This window comes from Macrobrachium rosenbergii, chromosome 10 (genome assembly GCF_040412425.1).
Source record: "Macrobrachium rosenbergii isolate ZJJX-2024 chromosome 10, ASM4041242v1, whole genome shotgun sequence".
NCBI classification, from domain to species: Eukaryota; Metazoa; Arthropoda; class Malacostraca; order Decapoda; family Palaemonidae; genus Macrobrachium; species Macrobrachium rosenbergii.
The window spans coordinates 18607553-18628348 of NC_089750.1; the positions used below are offsets into that span (position 1 = coordinate 18607553).

The following is a 20796-nucleotide window of genomic DNA, read 5'->3' on the forward strand; positions in this document are numbered from 1 at the left end:
TTGCCTATTACTTATTCTTATGGTTAACTTTTCAGTAAGATTATTTTTTCAGTATTTCGCAAACGAAAGTTAGCATTATCTAGACTGAAAGACGAAGGTGATTCTACAGAAGAGCTCCGCACGGAGATATAGTTTATTAACAAAAAATTTTAACTCAGCAATATGGAAAAGTGTGCACACAATACCGTACAAGTGAAATAATTTCAGAAATATACCGTCTTTTCTTTGTTATTACTTTTAACCTCGAGGGGATGGTACTAAACACGGCACCCCGCGAAGCCTTTCTGTAGAATACCGAGGCAAAACCTAGGTTTTGCATTTTTACCTCCGTTGATTGGTTTCAATATGAGCTAACTTGTGTGATTTATGAAGTGCGAAGGTCACGACTTTTTTCAGTGTTTCGGAAACGACAGTGAGGATATCTAGAAAGGAAAGGAGAAGTTTCAACTTGAATAGTGTTAGTTGACAGATATTTCATTTCACTGTTAGATTTCATGAGTATCTGTAATACAGAGAATTAAGGCAGTGGTTATCTGATATACGATGCGCATTCAGTTTCAGTTTAGCTGTTTATTTGTGGAGCCCCTCCTACCGGGTCCCACCTAGTCCATCAGACCGAAACCTTTAATTTATCGGTTATTATCTTGGTTTACTCAGTCATCATTATCATTCTGATGCAGTATTAGAGTTATTCCTGTAGCTCCGCAATCGGTCATTCAGGCGGGCCTCAGAACGGTTTTTCTATTTCAAAACACATCAGCATCAAGCCAGTATACTTTATCAAGACACTTGAGACATAATCTGCATAGACCCTGACGAACTCTCGGCTGTTATTCGATCTTTATGGCCGAATCAATATCAAACATAATTAAAATATGCCATGAACAGCATACAGTTTTAATAACATTGATCGTCAAGTTTTATCAAATGCAAATACTAAAGGATAGTTTCACTAATACATCTGGTAAATTTGAAGGACTACGAGAGAAAGGAAAAAAAATGTAAATTAGCAATTTAGCAAAAAAAAATCCTTATTCATTGCAACACCCAAATTGGGCACGCTTCCACACTTCAGGAGGATAGAGGGAATTAGGGCCGGAAATGATCATGAGTCATCTGGTTATTTGGACGCCAGGAAAGTATCTCGGAATTGAAGACAGGTTAAGAAGGCATATGGGTAGGGACAGAGAAAACCGTCGGGAAGCCATAATCTAACTACTTTAAACACTATTTTTGGGGAAAAAAACACAAATCTCAGATATGAAAAGTTTTTCTTAATCGATTTCATGTCAACTATAATTATATATGGATGCAATGTGTTGAAATTAACACGTAAAATAAAAATTAAAAAAAATGGTTTAATTGTGGTTAAAATATTCGCATATCACTTGGGGAAATATTTTAGTCAGAAAATTTACGATAATTACTGCGTTCATGCTTCCAAAATTAATCACTGCGAATGAATGTTTTAGCTCGTGAATAACTAGCTTCATGATAAAGATAGATTGTTTATTTGTCATCAACTGAACGATAAATTTTAGAATACTGTACGATATAAGTAATTTCCGAGTTATGCAACTATTCCTGGAACTCAAAAGGCTTAATGTCGGTTTCTTTTATATTGCTGTTACTTTTAAGAAGTCATTTATAAAATAGATTATAGGTAAGTAAAAGAAACTGATTATCAAATGAAGTCTGTATATTCTGAGTTAACACTACCGCGAGAGCGCCACGGCAATAATTAATATTGTTACTTGTCTTTTTAAGCCAAGTAAGAATTTTCATCGAGGACTTTAACAGTGGTTATTAAAGGAGCACGTATTTTAAATTTCCCTCTTTTTTTCCATGTATCTCGATCTGTAGGAACTTAAAACCTGTATCCAAACGTGATAAATCCAAAGCAAGACTTTATCCAGTCTGGTTTTTTTTTAGATATAACCTTCAGCACTTACTGCTCATGTGCATCGAGTATCACTAATTATGTTTCAGATTTCTTGAGATTGTTTCATAACTTCTTCCCTGGAAAGTTTGTGTATTTTCACTAGAAGGACACTGTTTTAATTTTGTAATATTAGTTTCACTTGTCACGTTCCAATTCCTTCTTTCCGATCTTGTGCTCAACTCCTAGCCTTACTCGTAAGAAATTCCTCGATCAAAGCTTTTTCACGAAGGACATACAGAAACGGTGTTATGATGCGCTCTCCCTTATAAGCGTGACGCTTATGGTCGAGCTAAGATCCACAGGTGCTGCTAAATCAGTTGAATATATTATCATTTTACATTAGGACTGGATGACGATCATGTTACTAGCGTTAGGTCAAATGAAGACAGTGCTTATGCTTTTGAAAATCAAACGTGATTGCAACAAATTTGATTTTGGCCACTATTTTAAACAAAACATTCCCCTCTATATGGGCTATAATTAAACTCCCATTGATATTACACATTCTCATCAACATCATTATCACCACCGTTCGTGTTTATTTTTGGAGGCCAAACCAGCAGACCTCCTTAGATCCATCAGGTGAACCCCTCTTTTTTGTCAGTTACAGTTGATACTTTTTAATTGCTTTCCTTTCTTTTTATACTTTTTATAATCAGTATCTGTAATTTTTTAAATTAGTTTGGGTCCCGTACACTAAAAAAAAAATAACTTTTTCAAATGGCGCTGTTGCATTTGGTTGCCTTTATTCTGTATTCTTCTGTGGTTATAGGTTTTTTGCACCTAGTGGTATATGGCAATATTAGGTCTTTACAGTATTGCTGTTTCCTAGCCACAATAGGATCTACATCAGATCGCATATTTTACTTATTAAAACTGCACTATTTAGGTGATATTCCTTTCACTATGTTTAGTATCCACGATAGCCAGTGCCTTGGCTTGGGTAACACGACATGAGACACTACCCTACAATTTCTGCCCCTTTTTGAGGTTCATTTTTTACCCCATTTATAAACATTCTATTACACATTCGTTTAATTTGTCTTTACCTGTCCATCCTGATCTACGGGTTATGCCTTTTTATTTTGGCCATATAGGATCCCCTGTCTCCTTTTACTTCGCTTCGTTTCTCTGCAGTTGTTGTTGTGGTAGAAGGTTCCCAGACACCAGCCAATATATTCGCTTGTGCTCAGTTTACTCATTAGTAGGTTAGTAACCCTTCGTGTGGGTCCAGCATTCATCTGCTAGCATTTATCACAGATCCTTAGAGCAGTGACCCTAAGGAAATTTGATTACTATCCTCCTTGGGTGAGACCCCTCCACCCTCCCCAGCCTCACTGCCACCCACTTCCTTCCATGTTAATACGATGACAGTCGTCCCGCGCATCTGCACTGGCGGGTGGGGAAAGTTACGTCGCTGATCAAACCCTTAGGATTCCCGGAGGCATTTTCCCCAGACGTAACCGAGTACTGGCCCCTTTCCCCGAAAAAAAAAAAAAGCTGGACGACATATCATAAAAACTAACCATAGAATTATCTTGAAAATAACCTTATTATGTTTCCCACACCCAAATTACAAAATGAGGACCAGTCTAACCTAACTTAATCTAACCTAGGGGTATGGCAAAAGAAAAAAAAATGGGCTGGTGTAATACTAGCATACATCTCAGGAATTTGCTCCCGGAGAGGTTATTTTTGCTCTATTTTAACGCAGCCTCTTGCTGACACGGGCTCGTGCTCCTAAAGCACCCTGTAACGGAGAGGTTCCACATTAATATACCATGAAATCAAAATTATTTATCATTGATTATTATATATACAAGTTTATTCAAGAGCCATGTTATAGGCCGCCAAAACGAATTATCTTCCAAATTCAAAACTTGATCCTGATGTACGTTGATAGGTAGCCAAGCTTGATCAAGCAGCCTCCAAGGCTGAGGTCATATATGGGCAAGTACACAGACTTACTTTAGCTTTCGGTTTCTTCTTCGGTGAATCTTTACTTTTTATATATAATGTGTCCTTTCCCATTCCCGTTAGTATTTGTAGTGTTCATTGCTTGTTGCTCATACTGTTAAAAGCAAGTAGGTCCGAAAGTCCAGTATACAGTATAGTGTCTGTTTAAACATTATTCCTCGTGCTTACGGTTCTAAACAATTGAGGGTGAACTTTCAATTCAAAACATTTTTATAGTTCCAAACCATCTCCAATCCTCTGTATTATTGCAAACAGCGTTGTCTAGTTTTTTTGAGCCGAACCTTAGCGTGGTGATATTTCCCATTTGCAATATTCGATTTGCTATTTTTAAGTGTTTAAATTCAGATAATTCGCAAGGCATTTCACAGCCCCATATACAACGCGTTAACCATTTAAAGTTTATCTCAAGATCTGACACAACTGTACCGAATGGTGCTCCGATGTAATTAAAATGACTCATAGGCTATACCGTCACCTGTGCTTTAAAGGGTATAGTTTATTAAAGCGATCACAGCTGTTTTGGTGAGGGTTTGGACTGTTAAAGTAAAATTTAACTCCCCTTTAAGGTGGGCGACGAACTGCTGAGGCACCACTTGTATTTATTTATTTTTTTTTTTTTTTACAGAAATGTTGGCTTACTATTCTAGATGATGTTTTATTTCTATTACTCCTGAAATTTTGTGTTTTTCCCAATATCCGTTTTTTTTATTTTATGCACTGTCTGGATGCAAATAATTTTTTTTTACCGTTGCAACGTTTGCCAAAAGAAATTGATTAATATCTTTTTCTTTTTGCTTTACTTTTTGGTTTTGTGATATCATAAGATCATCCTAATATTAAATTATTTTCCTGATGAGGATTCTAGGAAAAGACAAAGTTTTATTTTCATCCGGTTGAAAGGTATACATATTGTCTGTTTTCTCATGAAATATTTCGAAAATATTCTATTTTCGCTTTCTTAACAACTCAGCGACAAACTGACATACCTTCTTCACGTCTGTACTCGCTTAATGCATCGCTTTACTAGTCCCTCATTTTTTCCCACATGTATGGCTAATCATATGCTACACCTGCCGGGACACTTGTTCATTAATCCAAGCAGTGCGCAGCGATGGCAAGACGAGTTTGTAATGGAGCTTTCATATTACTGGTTTCTTTATTAAATCCAGGTCGTTTTGAACGAAATGTAGAGGTGCCAAAAAATTAGAAACTAAAAAAAGAAATATACTGTATGAGAAACCGAAGAAAAGAGCAGAAAAGCGGTTGTACAAATTGTCATTTCAGGGAACTTATCGGGAGGAACTGGATGGAGTCTATTTTTTTTTACAATTCCTTCTAATTTCCTTATGTGTCTTCTGAATTCCGTCTGTAAGATGCCCACTGTTTACAGCTCTGAAGCTGTCGGTTTTCTAGTGTGCCGCTTACATCTGTTCTAAATGGCTGTTTTCAAATCAAGTCTGTTTTTTGTTCTTCTCGGGTTTTTTTTCTTTTTTGCGGGCGATGGGGTGCCTCCTATTATTCACACGCCAATGATTTTATTCATTGCAGGTCTACTTTACCTTAAACGAAACACTTTTCTTGTACATGAAGAGACATCTCTCTCATATTTCGGTTAGAGTTCTTTCAAGCCTTAACAAGTTACCTAAGGAAAGAGAATATATATATATATATATATATATATATATATATATATATATATATATATATATATATATATATATATATATATATATATATATATATATATATATATATATATATATATATATATATATATATTATATATATATATATATATATATATATATATATATATATATATATATATATATATATATATATATATATATATATATTATATATATATATATATATATATATATATATATATATATATATATATATATATATATATATATATATATATATATATTTATTATTCTCTTTGCTTCGGTAACTGGAAAGGCCATTGTAGTTTCCTAACAAAGACAGAATATATGTGTAGGCTATACATACATTACATATATATATATATATATATATATATATATATATATATATATATATATATATATATATTATATACATATATTATGTATATGTATATATATATATATAAAGTACTGTAGGCTGCATATATTTAATCCAAAAGGGAAACATGCATGTTTCTTATCCCTTCCAATAAAACAATTACTAACGCATTAATTGCTTTACCATAACTTGTATCCTTTTTTCTTAAAAGAAATTAAAATTAGTTTGCAGTTTGTTTCAAATTGCCATCTCTATTCACTACTACTTAACTGAACTTAAGATACAGATAATTTTCTTCCTCTCGTAGTGCATTTTAGAACATATAGATCAAGGAGCGGTATGTCAGCGTTTTTATGAGTCAGTTACCAGATACACTCTTTAAGGTCTTCCAGTTACCTTGAATTTTCAGGGAGAAATCACAGGCCAGAATCTTGATGCTAATTTCTTTACAGAGCGGGGTACTAGGGCACCTCGACTTTCTTGGTAGCATGACCCTCATTTTGGAGGTAAATTCTTTACAGATAATATCCAAAAAATGAAAACTCTTTACTAACTTAAAGAGTTTTAGTTTACCCAACTCTCCAAGAAAAAGAGCACACAAACTGCTATGAGTTAAAAAAAATTTTATGAATAGAATTTACTAATAAAAATTTACCCATTATGATGATAAAATCATATACAGTGTTTTAACTAAAAACTAACTTCACGATTGTATCTGTGTATCGCCCTTTATGTCATTTAGTTTTCTGCAAAAGAAAACTTGTGCCGTCTTTGTCTGTCCGTCCACACTTTTCCTGTCTGCCCTCAGATCTTAAAAGTTACTGAGGGTAGAGGGCTGCAAATTAGTATATTGATCATCCACCCTCCAATCATCAAACATACCAAATTGCAGCCCTCTAGCCTAAGTAGTTTTTATTTTATTTAAGGTTAAAGTTAGCCATAATCGTGCATCTGGCAACGATGTAGGACAGGCCACCACCGGACTGTGGTTAAGGTTTCATGGGCTGCGGCTCATACAGCATTATACCAAGACCTCAGAAAGATAGATCTGTTTTCGATGGCCTTGATCATACACTGTACAGAAGACTCGATTGCGCCAAAGAAACTTCAGCGCATTTTTTACTTGTTTAGTTTTGCAATAGATTATTTGTCGGAGATCTTTTTGTCTGAAAGACAGAGTCCTGGAATTGGAATTGTAATATAAAATTATGGCCAAAGGTCAAGTGCTGGGACCAGTGAGGTCGATCAGCGCTGGAAGGGAAATTGAGAGTAAAGGAGTTTTTAAAGGTGTATCAAAAGGAAAACCTGGCAGTTGAACTATGAAACAATTGTTAGGAGAGGGTGGAAAGTACTGTATGATGGAAGGAAGCTAATACAAGAGGGGTTGCGACTAGAGGCTGAAGGGATGCTGCAAAGAACCTTAAGTAATGCTTACAGAACACCAGAAGAGGGTGCGTTTGTGTTTATCTTTCATTATCGAAGGGACAACTACAGTGCACTTTTAAATACTTCTTCCTTCCATTCTTCATGATACATATAATCCTCCAACCAATTTTACTTCTGCCATATTTCTTTGGACCTGGGCATGATAAGGGCACTTAAATACCCGTCCAAGATTATTGTAGATTTGGGTGGAGTACAGAGGTCCGGACTAAGTGTTTTATTTCCTCATAACACCTTACCACACTTACTAGCCGCCCTTAGTCAAGCCCCAAGCTGGCGTGAAACTGTCCTAATGTAAACCAGCCTCCATCACCAGCATCATAAAAGTTCTCAGTCATTTGTGTTAGTAGTGCTGGATGGGGTGAAATCCTTATATCGTCATTTTTCGAATATCATATGCAGACTGCAGCAATATTAGATGAAGTGGATAATGCATTGGATTTAGCACATTAAGTGACACACTTATCCATAATAAAACAATCGCTTTACAGCAGTGGCTAATGTAATTCAGAGATTTGAGATTTTTATTCAGCATTGGGTAAAATGACCCAGTGTGAATGGGCATGACCCAAGGCAAATGGGAATTGAGGCCAAATGACTCCTGAGAGCGGAAAGTATTCAGGACGAAACAACCCCTGTTCCTTAGCTGGCGATAAAACCAGTATAAGATTTGCCATTCTGCTTAAGGGCAATGCATGAAGCGTTGTTCTGGACTTGAAGTATGTTTTGCACAGGATCTACTGGTATCTCCTGAATACACTCATCACACAGACATCACTCATCACACAAACATGTGAAAATTGAAGAAATGATAGAATGTGAAACAAGAAATTGAAACTTTTCTGGAATGGGAGATTGTAAGTGTGGTTATATAGATGGGACAGGGGAGAAAAAGAAGAGAGCATAAGCTGGTGGCCTTTTATGGAAAATGGAAGCTTAACAATGAAGGAAGAAGTTTTACTAACAGTTCTAGAACCACAAAAGTGGTAGATACACCTGGAACAAATAGCGAGACAGACAGAATATTTCCTCATGATCAAATGAATGTAGAGTGATGGAAAATGCTGTGAAACTCAAGCACTCTGAAATGGCCAAAAACGAAGGGAAACTGTATCTAGGCAGAGGAATAAAAGGAATTCACCGTAGCAAGTGGTGGAAGGTGAAAAAGGATATTACACAGGAAAGTGAAAGATGTTGGAACAACTCAAAAATGTTGTGAAAATACAGCAGTATAGAAGACTGAACAATGCAGTGAGAACGGAAACTGGTGAAGCAAGAGACCAATGGCAAGATGTGTTCAAGATGTGTTTTAGACAGGGAGAGAATATGGAATTTAGGCCAGTGGCCAAGTGCTGGGACCTATGAAGTCATTCAGCGTTGAAAAAGAAATTGGCGGTAAAAAGGTTTGAAAGGTGTAACAGGAGGAAATCCTCGCAGTTGCACTATGTGTCAATTGTTAGGAGAGGTTGTCAGAAGAGAATTTGAATGGAGGTACAGTAAAAGGTTGTAGCTAGCGGCTGATGGGACATTCCAAAGAACCCTTTAAGATGCGTTTTGCTGTCCATCTCATCCTTTACTTCATGCAACTGTGAGGTTTTGTTTTCTCCCTCTTTCACCTTTTGATCGTTATGCTTCATCTTTTTTGTGCTATGGATCTCGAATCTTGCTGTCCAACCACTCCAACGCCCTCTTTTTCACTATCCTAAGCTCAGAATGGCTGAAATTACCATAGAGATTGACTGTCTAGCGTCAGTATCGCTCTTTTTTCATTCATTCATTCTTGGATGTATAAGAATGTGGAGCAAGTATATAGAATAAGTGTACTATAAAGTAGTTATGCGCAAGAAGAACTTGATGAAGTCCTTGATGACAGTTAAATGGATGAAAATTTACAGAACAATTTAATATGGCAACAAAGGGGTTATGAAAAATTTACAAAATTTAATATGGCAACAAAGGGGTTATGAAAAATTCTTACAGAACTATCTTAAAAGAATCATGACAAATGTTCCTATAATATAATACAGGCGGATCTTTGATTATGATCTTAAAGAAACAACATTGGCAGCAGGCAAAAGTTCAGAATATGAAATTATAAGCCGTCTATCAAATATCTTGCTGATGATTTTGAGACTGGCTGGAAAGGCAAATGAGCTTTAGATATAGATACTATGAGGAGTAGGGCAGTGAATTAGAACATGAACTCTACATATAATTTACAGCGCTTTAAAAAGGCTTTTGATAAGGTGCAGTTGAGAAATCTTAGGGAAATTCTAAAAAGGTTAAATGTAGAAATAGGGGTTTGAAGTTCAATAGCAGAGAGTACCTGGGACAAATTCTATTTTATTGATAGTACGAAATGAATCAGAGCTGTGAAAGAGAAATGAGGAAGGTTGTTCATTGTAAACTGTATTGAATTGTTCACTATTGAACTACAGTCCATGTATGCATCAGAAACTTGGACAAATGATGCTGCTCAAACGAAGTACCAGTAAATAAAAAGGAATTTGACAAGAATATAAGAACACTGATGAGTCCTTAGAATAGTATGCGAGGAAAGGAACTTGAAATTAACCAATTAGATCATAATAAAAGACGTGGAGAATACGAATCTTGAGGGAGAGGGATCACTGAAGAAGGGAAGAGGAGGGTCGTTATGTGGGCAGGATTTAAGAACATAAAACAATTTGGGCAACTAGAAATCAGGAAAGGAAGATACTAGCTCAAGATAAGGAAAGGAAGAGGTTAGCTCAGGATTGCATTTGCGGGCAACTGATGATCCCGTGACTGAACCTGCATACAGGCATTCCGTGACTGAACCTGCATACAGGCATTCCGTGACTGAACCTGCATTTAAGCAAAGCACTAGAAATGGAATTTGACCACAACCATGGACATAAGCAGTGTAGAAATAAACGAGAGATCATTTTTTAGGTATATACCCTGGCTAACACAATTCAATCTCAATGCCTATTTGCTTGAACAAATTTCATATCCCCATTACCCCAATTATCTCTTTCAGATTTACTACTTTGTCATTGCATCAACATCAGCATGTGACATACAGTAGTTGCTTTTATTTTATCACCATCTTGATTTTCAATAACCAACCTTTAGATCGTGTATGTTGAGAATTTCATAAATCATTTATCCTCATTTTACTAAAATCCTGAGATCCTTTTATGCCTAACATTCAGATTTAAAATTAATTATCCTCTGTTATACTGTATTTGACTGGTTCCATTAGCTAGGAAATCTTATAGCCAAATATTAACTAAAAGTTCTTATAGTTAACCAATTCAAGGGACTATCGTTATACGCCATTCTTTCACGAACCACAATTTCTAAAAGGACTTAAATGAATTGGAGAGAGAGAGAGAGAGAGAGAGAGAGAGAGAGAGAGAGAGAGAGAGAGAGAGAGAGAGAGAGAGAGAGAGAGAGAGAGAGAGAGAGAGAGAGCAATGTGTAACATTGCATGGGAAGTATTCATTACTTTAGGCTATTATATCATCCGGGGATATTATTATATTACTGTACTAAATTTAGCACTTCAATGCTATTCATACTTCAGATTATATCACTTTGGCAATTAAGACTGCAAAACATCAAAATGCAAAGCTTATGTCATGTAACTACAGTATACAATTTAAGCCTCTCATTCATAAATGTGACTACGTGTCATATGATAAGGAATTCCTGTTTTGGCAGCTTCATGTTAGAAGAGATTATGTGCAGGCAGACATGTGGATGGATGGAATACTGAGAAATTGAGAGAGAAATTAAGGAAAAGGATTAAAATTCCAGCAGTGAAGGCGAGACAGAAATTTAGGAAGTACGTGAGAAGTACCAATGAAAAAAAAAAAAAAGGTATCAGAACAACTAACTAGTTACAAGGAGTTACAAGGATGAGGATTTCTCAAAGACGTACTAGTCCATCTGAGGAGACATTATGTGCCTACTTATCTCTATGAGCAGGTTTTACTGTTCATTCACAGTGTTCTAACGATTTTGTCTATTTTTCTTTTAAACTCTTCCACACTGATGCTGTTTACAACTTCTGGTGGCAGTTTATTCCATGTGTCACATATCTTGTATGTAAAGAAGTTCCCACTATGAGATGTGTTGTATCTCTTCATTTTTAGTTGTATGCAAATGCTTTCTAAGTGAATGACATCCTTTCTCAATTGAGGGAATATTTTCAAGAATCGGTGAATGCAGAAGAGATACAGAACTGAACGATGCAGAGTGGAAATACCTGTTGATGTAAGGAAGACAATTAAAACATTGAAGAATGGATACGTGTCAAAGAGTTGATAGGATTACAAGACCTTGTAAGGTATTTCTGGATGAGAGAAGCATATTCATATGTATAAAGGTAAAGGTGATAGAGATAACTAAAAATTTTTAGGAGCATAGCATTCTTTGTATACCAAGGAAAGTGTATAATAAGATTTTGACTGATTGGAAAAGTAATAAAAGGATTTTGACAAAGGAAAAATCTATTTCTGGAGAGGGGCCCGTGTCACCCGGTGAAATAGTCCATTCAGCACTTATTTCTAGGTAATTCCGTTGCTAGATACCAGAGAAAGCTAAATGAAATGCTGGAGTTACTACCCCCAGAGCGAGCTCCACTAGATGGAGTCGTGTATGGAAAAGGGTGAACTACAAAAACACGGAACCTTATCCTATAGAGATTCCCAGTGTCAAAAGTCCCAACAAGAGAGGTGCCGATACAAGCCCATGCACTACTCGCGGACTGTATACAAGGCAACACTAGCCGCATTCCATGTTAGCACCCACCTCACTAGAATGAAGTTTATCAAGGGAGGAGAGAATGAAAAACAGGGGTGGGTCACGGGTGACACGGGCCCCTCTCCAGAAATAGATTTTCCTTTGTCGAAATCCTTTTTCTGGATCGGGGTCCCGTGTCACCCGGTGAAATAGTAACAGAGAAATAAACATCATTCTTATGCTATTAAAGACTTAAATAGAAACGTTGAAAACTAGGAGAATTCTACCCTGAACATAAGTAAGGTCCTCTAAGTTCATGTAATGAAAATAATGTAAGTGGTCACCGTCTAAGATCATGAGCTTAGAATAGCACCTGAATAGGCTTGTATTAAGAAAATACTTCCTGCCTAATAGCAGACCCAATGACAGTGCCCCCCCTTTTTAAAGGAGAGGACCTGACAAAATTGCGAGGTCCTGTCTAAAAAAGCCTGCAAGGAGGAAACTGGACACAGAAACAGACCTTGTAAAAGGGGAGTACTTTCCAAGGTGACCACCGAAAATGAGGACCTTCAATTGTAGATAGAAAGTTAGGGTGAGGAATTCACAACACTACCCCTGATGAGGGGAAACCAAACTGATTGGTTCTGCCAGACAAACCAAACTGATTGGTTCCGACAGACAGGGCAGACAGTACAGGAAAATTAACACTAGAAGCTAAGCTGATTAAAAATTTTTGGGACTTCCTTAACAAGGAAAGATAAGAACAAGATGATTGTTGGTTACCGAAGCTAACTCCGATACATTACTCAAAGACCAGGAAACCGAATGTGGACGGAGTACTGTTCTTAGACGAACACAGACCTTAGGGATGAAAGTTAAGGGCCTGTGAGTCTGGTTCCAACAAAACACTTTCCTCGAGGCCAATGCGGTCGCATCAGTACTGTAGCCGAAAACTATGTGAAGAGTGCTAGTTACTTAACTGCAGAACCATACTGCAGTAGAGAAGGATCCCTTAACTGATTTCAGGAAAACAGTAATAACAGGACCAATATCAGTTTCCTCCTAAACTGTAAGATTCACAAAGACCACAAAGCCAGGACATCAGAGTTTGAGGGGGCTGATGCAGGCTGAGTTTATACCAGACGGGACAGCTTGATAGTTTGTGGCTGAATTGGGTTGCAAACAGACCTACTTCCAGGCCCAGGAAAAGGTCACAAGACTACCTGAATGACGCTCCGCCTAAGGACTATTCCGACACCAGGGGGGAGGCCCTGGATAGGGAAAAAGCAGTGACCTTTTGGACCCCTACGAGAAGGGTGGTAGACAGAGGCACCTGCGTCTGTTGGTTATGGAGAAGAATGAACCATAACCTGAACGAAGCAATTCGAGTCCAAAACCATTTGTTTACGCAGCGCACTATTGCTGTTTTGTTCAGAACCAGCCTAAAAGGAAACCTCTTGGGGGGGAAGAAGTTTCCAAGGACAGGAAGACTGTCACCGCCCTCCAAAGCGTTGATATGGAACTGCCGGAACGTGACCGACTAAGTACCATGTACTCCATTGGGCCAAAAAATATCCACCTCACCCGCCAGAGAGGTGACGGTGTGGAATACTGAGGCCGGAGGGGAAAGCTGGAGAGGAACTGACTTCGGTAAGCACTTGACAGTTGTGCAAGGCCGGAGGCCACTAATCAAGCAGGAGGAATCAAGGAGACACGTCCCTGACTCCACCATACCCCGGTCATAAACTCCAGCTTTGACTTCAGAAGGAGAACCGTCACTGAAGCAAACTGGAGAAAACCCAGGACCTTTCTTGGGCACGGGGAGAGGTATGCTTGAGATGATGAAATGATAAAATGCCCTTGCTATCTCTTTCCACTTCCACTGGATTCATAACTACGGAAGGCCACCCTCCTGAATCAGGTGGGATTCCTTCCTGTTTACTTAGAAGCCCAAAGACTCTAGAAACCGATTATAATGACCGGCGCCCTCAGGCAATTCCCGACGCTGTGTGCCCAAATGAGCCAGGCAACTAGATATGCAGCTAGCATAGCCTCCTAATACCGGAGCTGTTGAACTACGGTATTGTTCAAACTGGCAAAGACTCTGGAGCCGCATTGAGGAGGGCATGAACCTGAAGGGGTACGCCTGCTCCCCGAGTCTGAATCCCAAGAAGGGATAGGACCTTTCTGCAACCAAGATGTGAAAGGAAGCGTCGGAAAGGTCTATAGAGGTGGTTACGACTCCACGGCGCAGTAGGATCCGAACCCACAAGACTGTAAGCAACCGAGACTTGCCGCATGAATAAGGAAAACAAACGGGACACGCCCGGAAAAATTTTCCAGTGGAAGGGAACTTCCTTGGCAGACTGAAAAGCGTGACAGGCCATTCGCAAAGACCCCAGAACTCTGGCCGGAGGCTGATTGAACCTGATTGGGGAACAACAGTCCAGCTCCACCCGGGCCCTGATAACTATACTCTGGGCCCAGGAACTGAAGTTCCAGTGGCCCCGAAAATGGCACAGCCTCCCACCCATATGAGAAATACTACAGGGAGGAGGCTTGATTGCCTCCCGTGAAGCGAAAGCCTTCCCAATTTCTCGGAGAGGAGTAGGATGCATCCCTGCTCCTATGATAACCTCGAGGGTCAGAGCCTCTTGCCAAATGTCTAGTGAAAATTCTTTCCTTAGGTTTTCGTATGAAGCAAAGAAAACTCCGGCGGGCATTGCTATCTCTTTCCCGTGGGGGAGGCAGAGACACACGGGGGCGTTACAAGGGGCTGATGTGTTGGCTGAACCCGCACACATCGAGGTGGAGGCTGGGAGTGAGAGCTGACGGCTGTCTAGGGGCAGAGACCTGAAGAGCCTGCACCACCGCCTGAGCAGGGGGGCTCTTGAACTACATGAACTTCTTGCCGGACTTGGGACAGGTCCCGGCAAGATCAGACCGTTTCAGCTCGTAGGGTAGACACCCATGAGAATGGAGGCTCTGGGTAACAATAGTAGCCCCAGATGGGCCGTAACAACGCCCACCTGGGGAAAAGATTAATTCTCCAGGTGAAACTGTTCATAAGATTTTTCAGCTCAAGGCGGAACGGGCAAGCCTGACTTACACCCTGTTTCAGCTTCCGAAAATTGACTCCGGAAGCTTAGGGAGCTGTACGCTGAATAAATTAGAAGCGTAGTCCGGGGTTAGAAGATTCACTGTGAATGTATCTGTGATATCTGTCTCCCGGAAATGCCTCAGCGATACATTTTCAAAACAAGCCTGTTGATAAGAGGGGCTACATTCGGAGCACAAGGGGTAAGAAACAGGGCTCTCAAAGAGAGCATGGTAAGACCCCACAGCTGGCGTGAACTTGGAATTCTCCGCCTGCCACTCCGTTAGAGTCCTCAGGGAGACGATGTGTCCAGCTCCTAGCTGAGGGCTCACTTATGGATCCTGCCAGACAGATGCCATGCTCGTTCTGACAGTCTGGTAAAACCCGGATAAGAGGATACCAGACCGGAAGGGGAGAAATGCCCTTCCACCAACCTCCGTGTGCCCACACCCCCGACAGGAGGGTGCCTTCATGCTGGGAAGCATAAAGGGAAGGCACCAAGATTCCCCAGACTGGAGGGGAAAAAGAGGTGGAGATGTCCGAACGATAGAATTCCGAACGGAGCAGGACTTAACAGGTGATCCATTGACAATGAGTCTTGAGATTAATCTCTTGGGATTTAAGCTCCTGGGAAAGGGAAGGCATGGACCATGACGTAGATAGTTAGTTTAATAGGTTGACAATGACCCTCATAACGAGCTCCTTATAAGGAGACCCGTAAAAGAGTTTTCAACAAAGGAAGGAGGGGGTAACCGCCTTGCTTTGCTTGGGCCGTGTCCCTTTCCAGAAGACGAGGCCAAACTCGTAGATGGCACCGGATTAGAGATCCGAGACGTCCTTGAGGGGGCCCCGGAGCGGGTCTTCTTGGTTTAAAAAAGGGGTGGTCTTTTTTCTTTTCTCTTCTTTTCTTTTCTTCTTTTTCTTTTTTTTTTTTTTTTACTGACTTCACCTTAGGGACGGTAGACCAGGAACCGTCGAAAAGGGATGAGAAGGTAACGAATCCCCTAAAGGAAAAGTTTGCCTCACCTAATTCCGAGCTAAGCGGAAAAGGCTTGTCTCAATTATTCCCGCACCTACTTATCGCTCCGGGACGATGTTCACAGGTCCGAGAACGAGACAGAAGGCCGCAACGTCTTCAGAAAACTCTCCGTAAACAATTAACTTGAAGCGAAGAGTTACGAGACTTGCGGCCGGCCTCCAGGAGGGGGAAACTAGGACCCCAGACACCGGAGGAACAACTATCAATAATTTATATAAGACGGAGTTTGGCGAAGGAAAAACCGATAGGTGTATATGAAACCTATCAATTTACCGAGAATCTCGCCCGGAAACGGAGTTTGGCGGAGGAAATCGATAGGCGTATATGAAACCTACCGATCCACCGAGAATCTCGCCCGGAGAGAGCCCAAACACCGAAAGATTAACTATTAATAAGCCACAAGAGGCGGAGAACCGATAGGTTTATATGAAACCTACCGAATTAACGAGAATCCCGCCCGGAGACGGAGTTCGAAAGAGCGACTATTAATAAGCCACATGAGGCGGAGCTTGACGGAGGTAAAACCGACAGGTATATATGAAACCTACGGATTCATCAGGTAGCGTGCTTGGGAGAGCATAGCGCATAACGCAACCTGCCGGGTGCCAAACGACTAATAATAAGCCAAAGGAGGCGGCGTTTGGCGGCGATAAAACCGACTGGTGTAAATAAAACCCACGGATTCATCAAGTAGCCTGCTCGAGAGAGAGCATAGCGTTTTACAACCTTCCGAGTCAAGAATAAGTCACATGAGGCGGAGTTTGGCGGAGACGAAACCGACAGGTATATATAAAACCTACGGGTTCATCAAGAAGCCTGCTTGAGGAGAGCATAGCGTACTTCATAACCTTCCGTGCCAAACTATAAATCCAAAACAGACTGCGCACCGAATGGGAGCTATAGACTCCGTGACCGCTGGTTTGTTGTAGGATAGCGGAGCCTTCCTGCACTTGACAAAACCAGCCGAAAACGTATGAGAAAAGGGCATGCTGGAACGGATGCCGGAGCAGAGTACCGTAGCAGCCATAGCCTAGTCAGACCAGGAAAACCCCCGGAGAAAACCGGAGAGAAAACCGGGCTAACAGGACAAAACTCATAGACATAAAAACAGAGTCAACGGAACATTCCGAAGCAATCATGTTTGAACAAAATGTGGGAAGGTTATGAACTGTTCGGAAGTGGGCGCACTCCGAGCCAAGAGAGGAAAACCCCCGGAGGAGGATATCCTGAACGAAGTGATAGCGGTGGGGGAATAAACGCCGACCGCTAAACACTAAAACCGCCGTAGCAGTAAGCAAGGAGAGCACCCAACAAGATAACGAAACACCGAACAGGTAGTAGCAAAAAGGAGGGGGAACGCCGAAAGTAAATAAAGCAGAAGACAGTTAGGTGGAGAACGCTAACTGGCCTCGTATGAGATCCCAACAGTGAGGTGCGAACATGTAGGAAGCACCACGAAGGGAAATAGTCGACGTAAAAGGAAGGGGGAAGGATAGGCCAGGAGGTTGGTAACCCAAAGCAGCGACCAGGGGTGGGACAGCACTCCCCGGGCGCCCAGAGATTCTCATAGATCCCCTCGCTATGTAAGCTGTGTCGCACGACAAGAGCGAGAGAAAAGAGAGGGAAGGGCAAAAAACCTCTACGGCCAGGAGAGCAATGAAAGATAAAAGGAGTGTGAACAGGAGTGGGGAGAGCACTCCTGGTCACCCCAGGTCCAGGTGGAGTGCCGACTCAGACACACCGAAGGACAATCAATCAATGCAGAGGAGGGGATTTAGGCTACGACATAAAATAAGGATAATTGCTCTCAAGCCTTGGAAAGTTAACAAACTTTGAAAACAAACCAAGGGGAGAGAGAGAGAGCAAAGGATAAAAGGGAGAGAAGGGGACTCTCGAAACCACAAAATAACATATATATAGTCGGTAAAAGAAGTGTGAACAGGAGTGGGGAGAGCACTCCCGGTCACCATTGGTAAGCAACCCAAAGAAGGATTGAACTAGGATAGGCTACGCAGGTAAACCCTCGCTATTCCAGCTTAACTTATTAGGAACATTAGCCTAAGTGAAAAGCCGAAACAGGGAGAGGGTGGACGTAGGCAATATATCCAAGTCAAAACCAAACAAAGGAAAGCACCAGACATAAAACACACATGTACAGAACGAGATCACCGACATGAAACTCATATGTACGGATCGAGATCGTCCCCTCCTAAACGAATTTTTCCCCGAAGGGAAAAAGTTACAGCCAACCCCTAGGCTAACCTAACTGAGGCGATGTAAAGGAAGGAAGCCTAGGAGAGGGGTAAAGGCTAACAAATAAATAAAAAAAAAATCATAATAAAACAAAAATTGTCTATAAGGTACATGTAGGAGGATAGGCAGGCCCAACACAACATGGACGTGAAGGGACATGACCGACCTCCAGTTAAATGAAAGTAGCCCAAAATTAACAAAATTCAAAAGCATCCAAGCACAAGGTCAAAAATTAAATGTAACAATGAAAATCATGTTCCCATACACTTAGAGAAGTGAGTCTAAAACAAGGCAAAATAAAGCCAAAATAAGAAGCGAATAGGCCCGAGGGGGAACCACGTAGCCTAAACAGCAAGACAGCACTTGACCAGGAAGGGAACACAAAATTCACAAAATATGAAAACAAAGTAAAAACCGTAACAGTACCAATGAAAATAAGATCCCCAAAGGCTAAGAGAAGTGAGTGACAAAAATAAAGCATAATGAGGCCATGATAATAAGCGAATGGGCTCGAGGGGGAAGCTCGTAGCCTAAACGCTCAACAACATTTCTCGTAATGAAGCCACGATAAAAAGCGAATGGGCCCGAGGGGGTAGCTCGTAGCCTAAACGCTAAACATCACTCCCGTAATGAAGCCATGATAAAAGGCGAATGGGCCCGAGTGGGTAGCTCGTAGCCTAAACGCTAAACATCACTACCATAATAAAAATCACTCTCGTAATGAAGTCATGATAAAAAGCGAATGGGCCCGAGGGGGTAGCTCGTAGCCTAAACGTTAAACAGCACTTCTCGTAGTAAATGGGTACAGAACAAACAAAAATTAATCAAACCCACTAAAGTTAGGGATCATTAATGGTAAAACATCCCAAATAAAAAGGGATACAAATAAAAAACACAAAACAAATATGCCGATCCAAGACCAAGAGAGGTCAAGAGACGACGTGAGAGGAGATCGAGACGGGCGTTATAAATTCCTTTAATTATTAAACTAAAGGAAAATAAGAAGCCTCAATCGCCTAAAAAACAACAAAACACTGGTACTCAAGTAATTGAAGAAGAACCTTGCGAGGATGCCATAAAAAATCCAAAATAGAGCACAAAATAAGGATCACAACGAAATTACGTGTGAACGAAAAAACGTGCTAAAATGGAATGTTGCCTTGTATACAGTCCGCGAGTAGTGCATGGGCTTGTATCGGCACCTCTCTCGTTGGGACTTTTGACATTGGGAATCTCTATAGGATAAGGTTCCGTGTTTTTGTAGTTCACCCTTTTCCATACACGACTCCATCTAGTGGAGCTCGCTCTGGGGGTGGTAACTCCAGCATTTCATTTAGCTTTCTCTGGTATCTAGCAACGGAATTACCTAGAAATAAGTGCTGAATGGACTATTTCACCAGGTGACACGGGACCCCGATCCAGAAAAGATGCTAGAGGCATTGGTAAAGAAAAAACACAGGTTTTACAGGAGGAATTATGGCATGTTGATAAAATACTGTATTAAGAGAATTTTGAAAGAAGAAAAATCTGTGGTATATATGAAACTAGAAAAAATTTATACAAAAATATGAGTGACTGAAGGATAATGTGAGGAGTGTTCAGAATTTTATTATAGAAGAAAAGCTGCTGTAAGGAATTAAATTTTATAATTAAACAGAACCATTTTAGAATATGTGGATGGAAGAGTGACTGATTTGGCATAAAATTGGGTCTGGGCCAAAAGTGTGTTGTCTCCAATGACTGTTCAGTTTCCTTATGGTGGAGTAATGTGAGAAATTAAAGAGAGTAGTGATGAAAGTGGTGGGATACAGAAATAAAGTTTGAATAACATGTGGAATGGATGATGATGCAAATGATAGAGCTGATTGGGGAAAGTGTTTGCAAGAAGAAAAGTTTAAAATTAAAAAGGAACAAGAATAAGATTATGAATGTACATGGAAACCAGGAAGGTGGTGCAATGATTGTCAATATGGATACTGGTAGAATGGAACTAGGTGACCAGTATAGGTATTTAGTAGTAAATATAGCTGATGATGGTAGGAAAAAAGTAGACTTAAAAAATCTATGGAAGCCAAAACATTGGTGGTTATGTATAAAGGTTTTTTTTTCTTTTAGTACATTATTGTACAATACAAAACGTGCTGTAGTTTACTGTAAAATACTTTGATAAGTACCATACAGAAACATATTCGTGGAATTTCAAATGATTCTTGCCTGTGTTTCTTTTTGTTACTGTTGTTGATCAGCATGCATAATCAAAGTATTTGAATATGCTGCCTGCAC

General features: G+C 40.1%; 1 protein-coding gene across 1 annotated transcript in view; it reads right to left on the reverse strand.

Moving 5' to 3' along the window:
- Window positions 1–2238, reverse strand: part of LOC136842521 (carbohydrate sulfotransferase 3-like) — a 24726-nt gene extending 22488 nt beyond the window's left edge. Inside the window, exon 1 of the mRNA XM_067109927.1 lies at window positions 1953–2238. Within this exon, the coding sequence (XP_066966028.1) occupies window positions 1953–1965 (13 nt within the window). The 5' untranslated portion in view covers window positions 1966–2238. The remainder of the gene's footprint in view (window positions 1–1952) is intronic.
- Between the last annotated feature and the right edge of the window lie 18558 nt (window positions 2239–20796).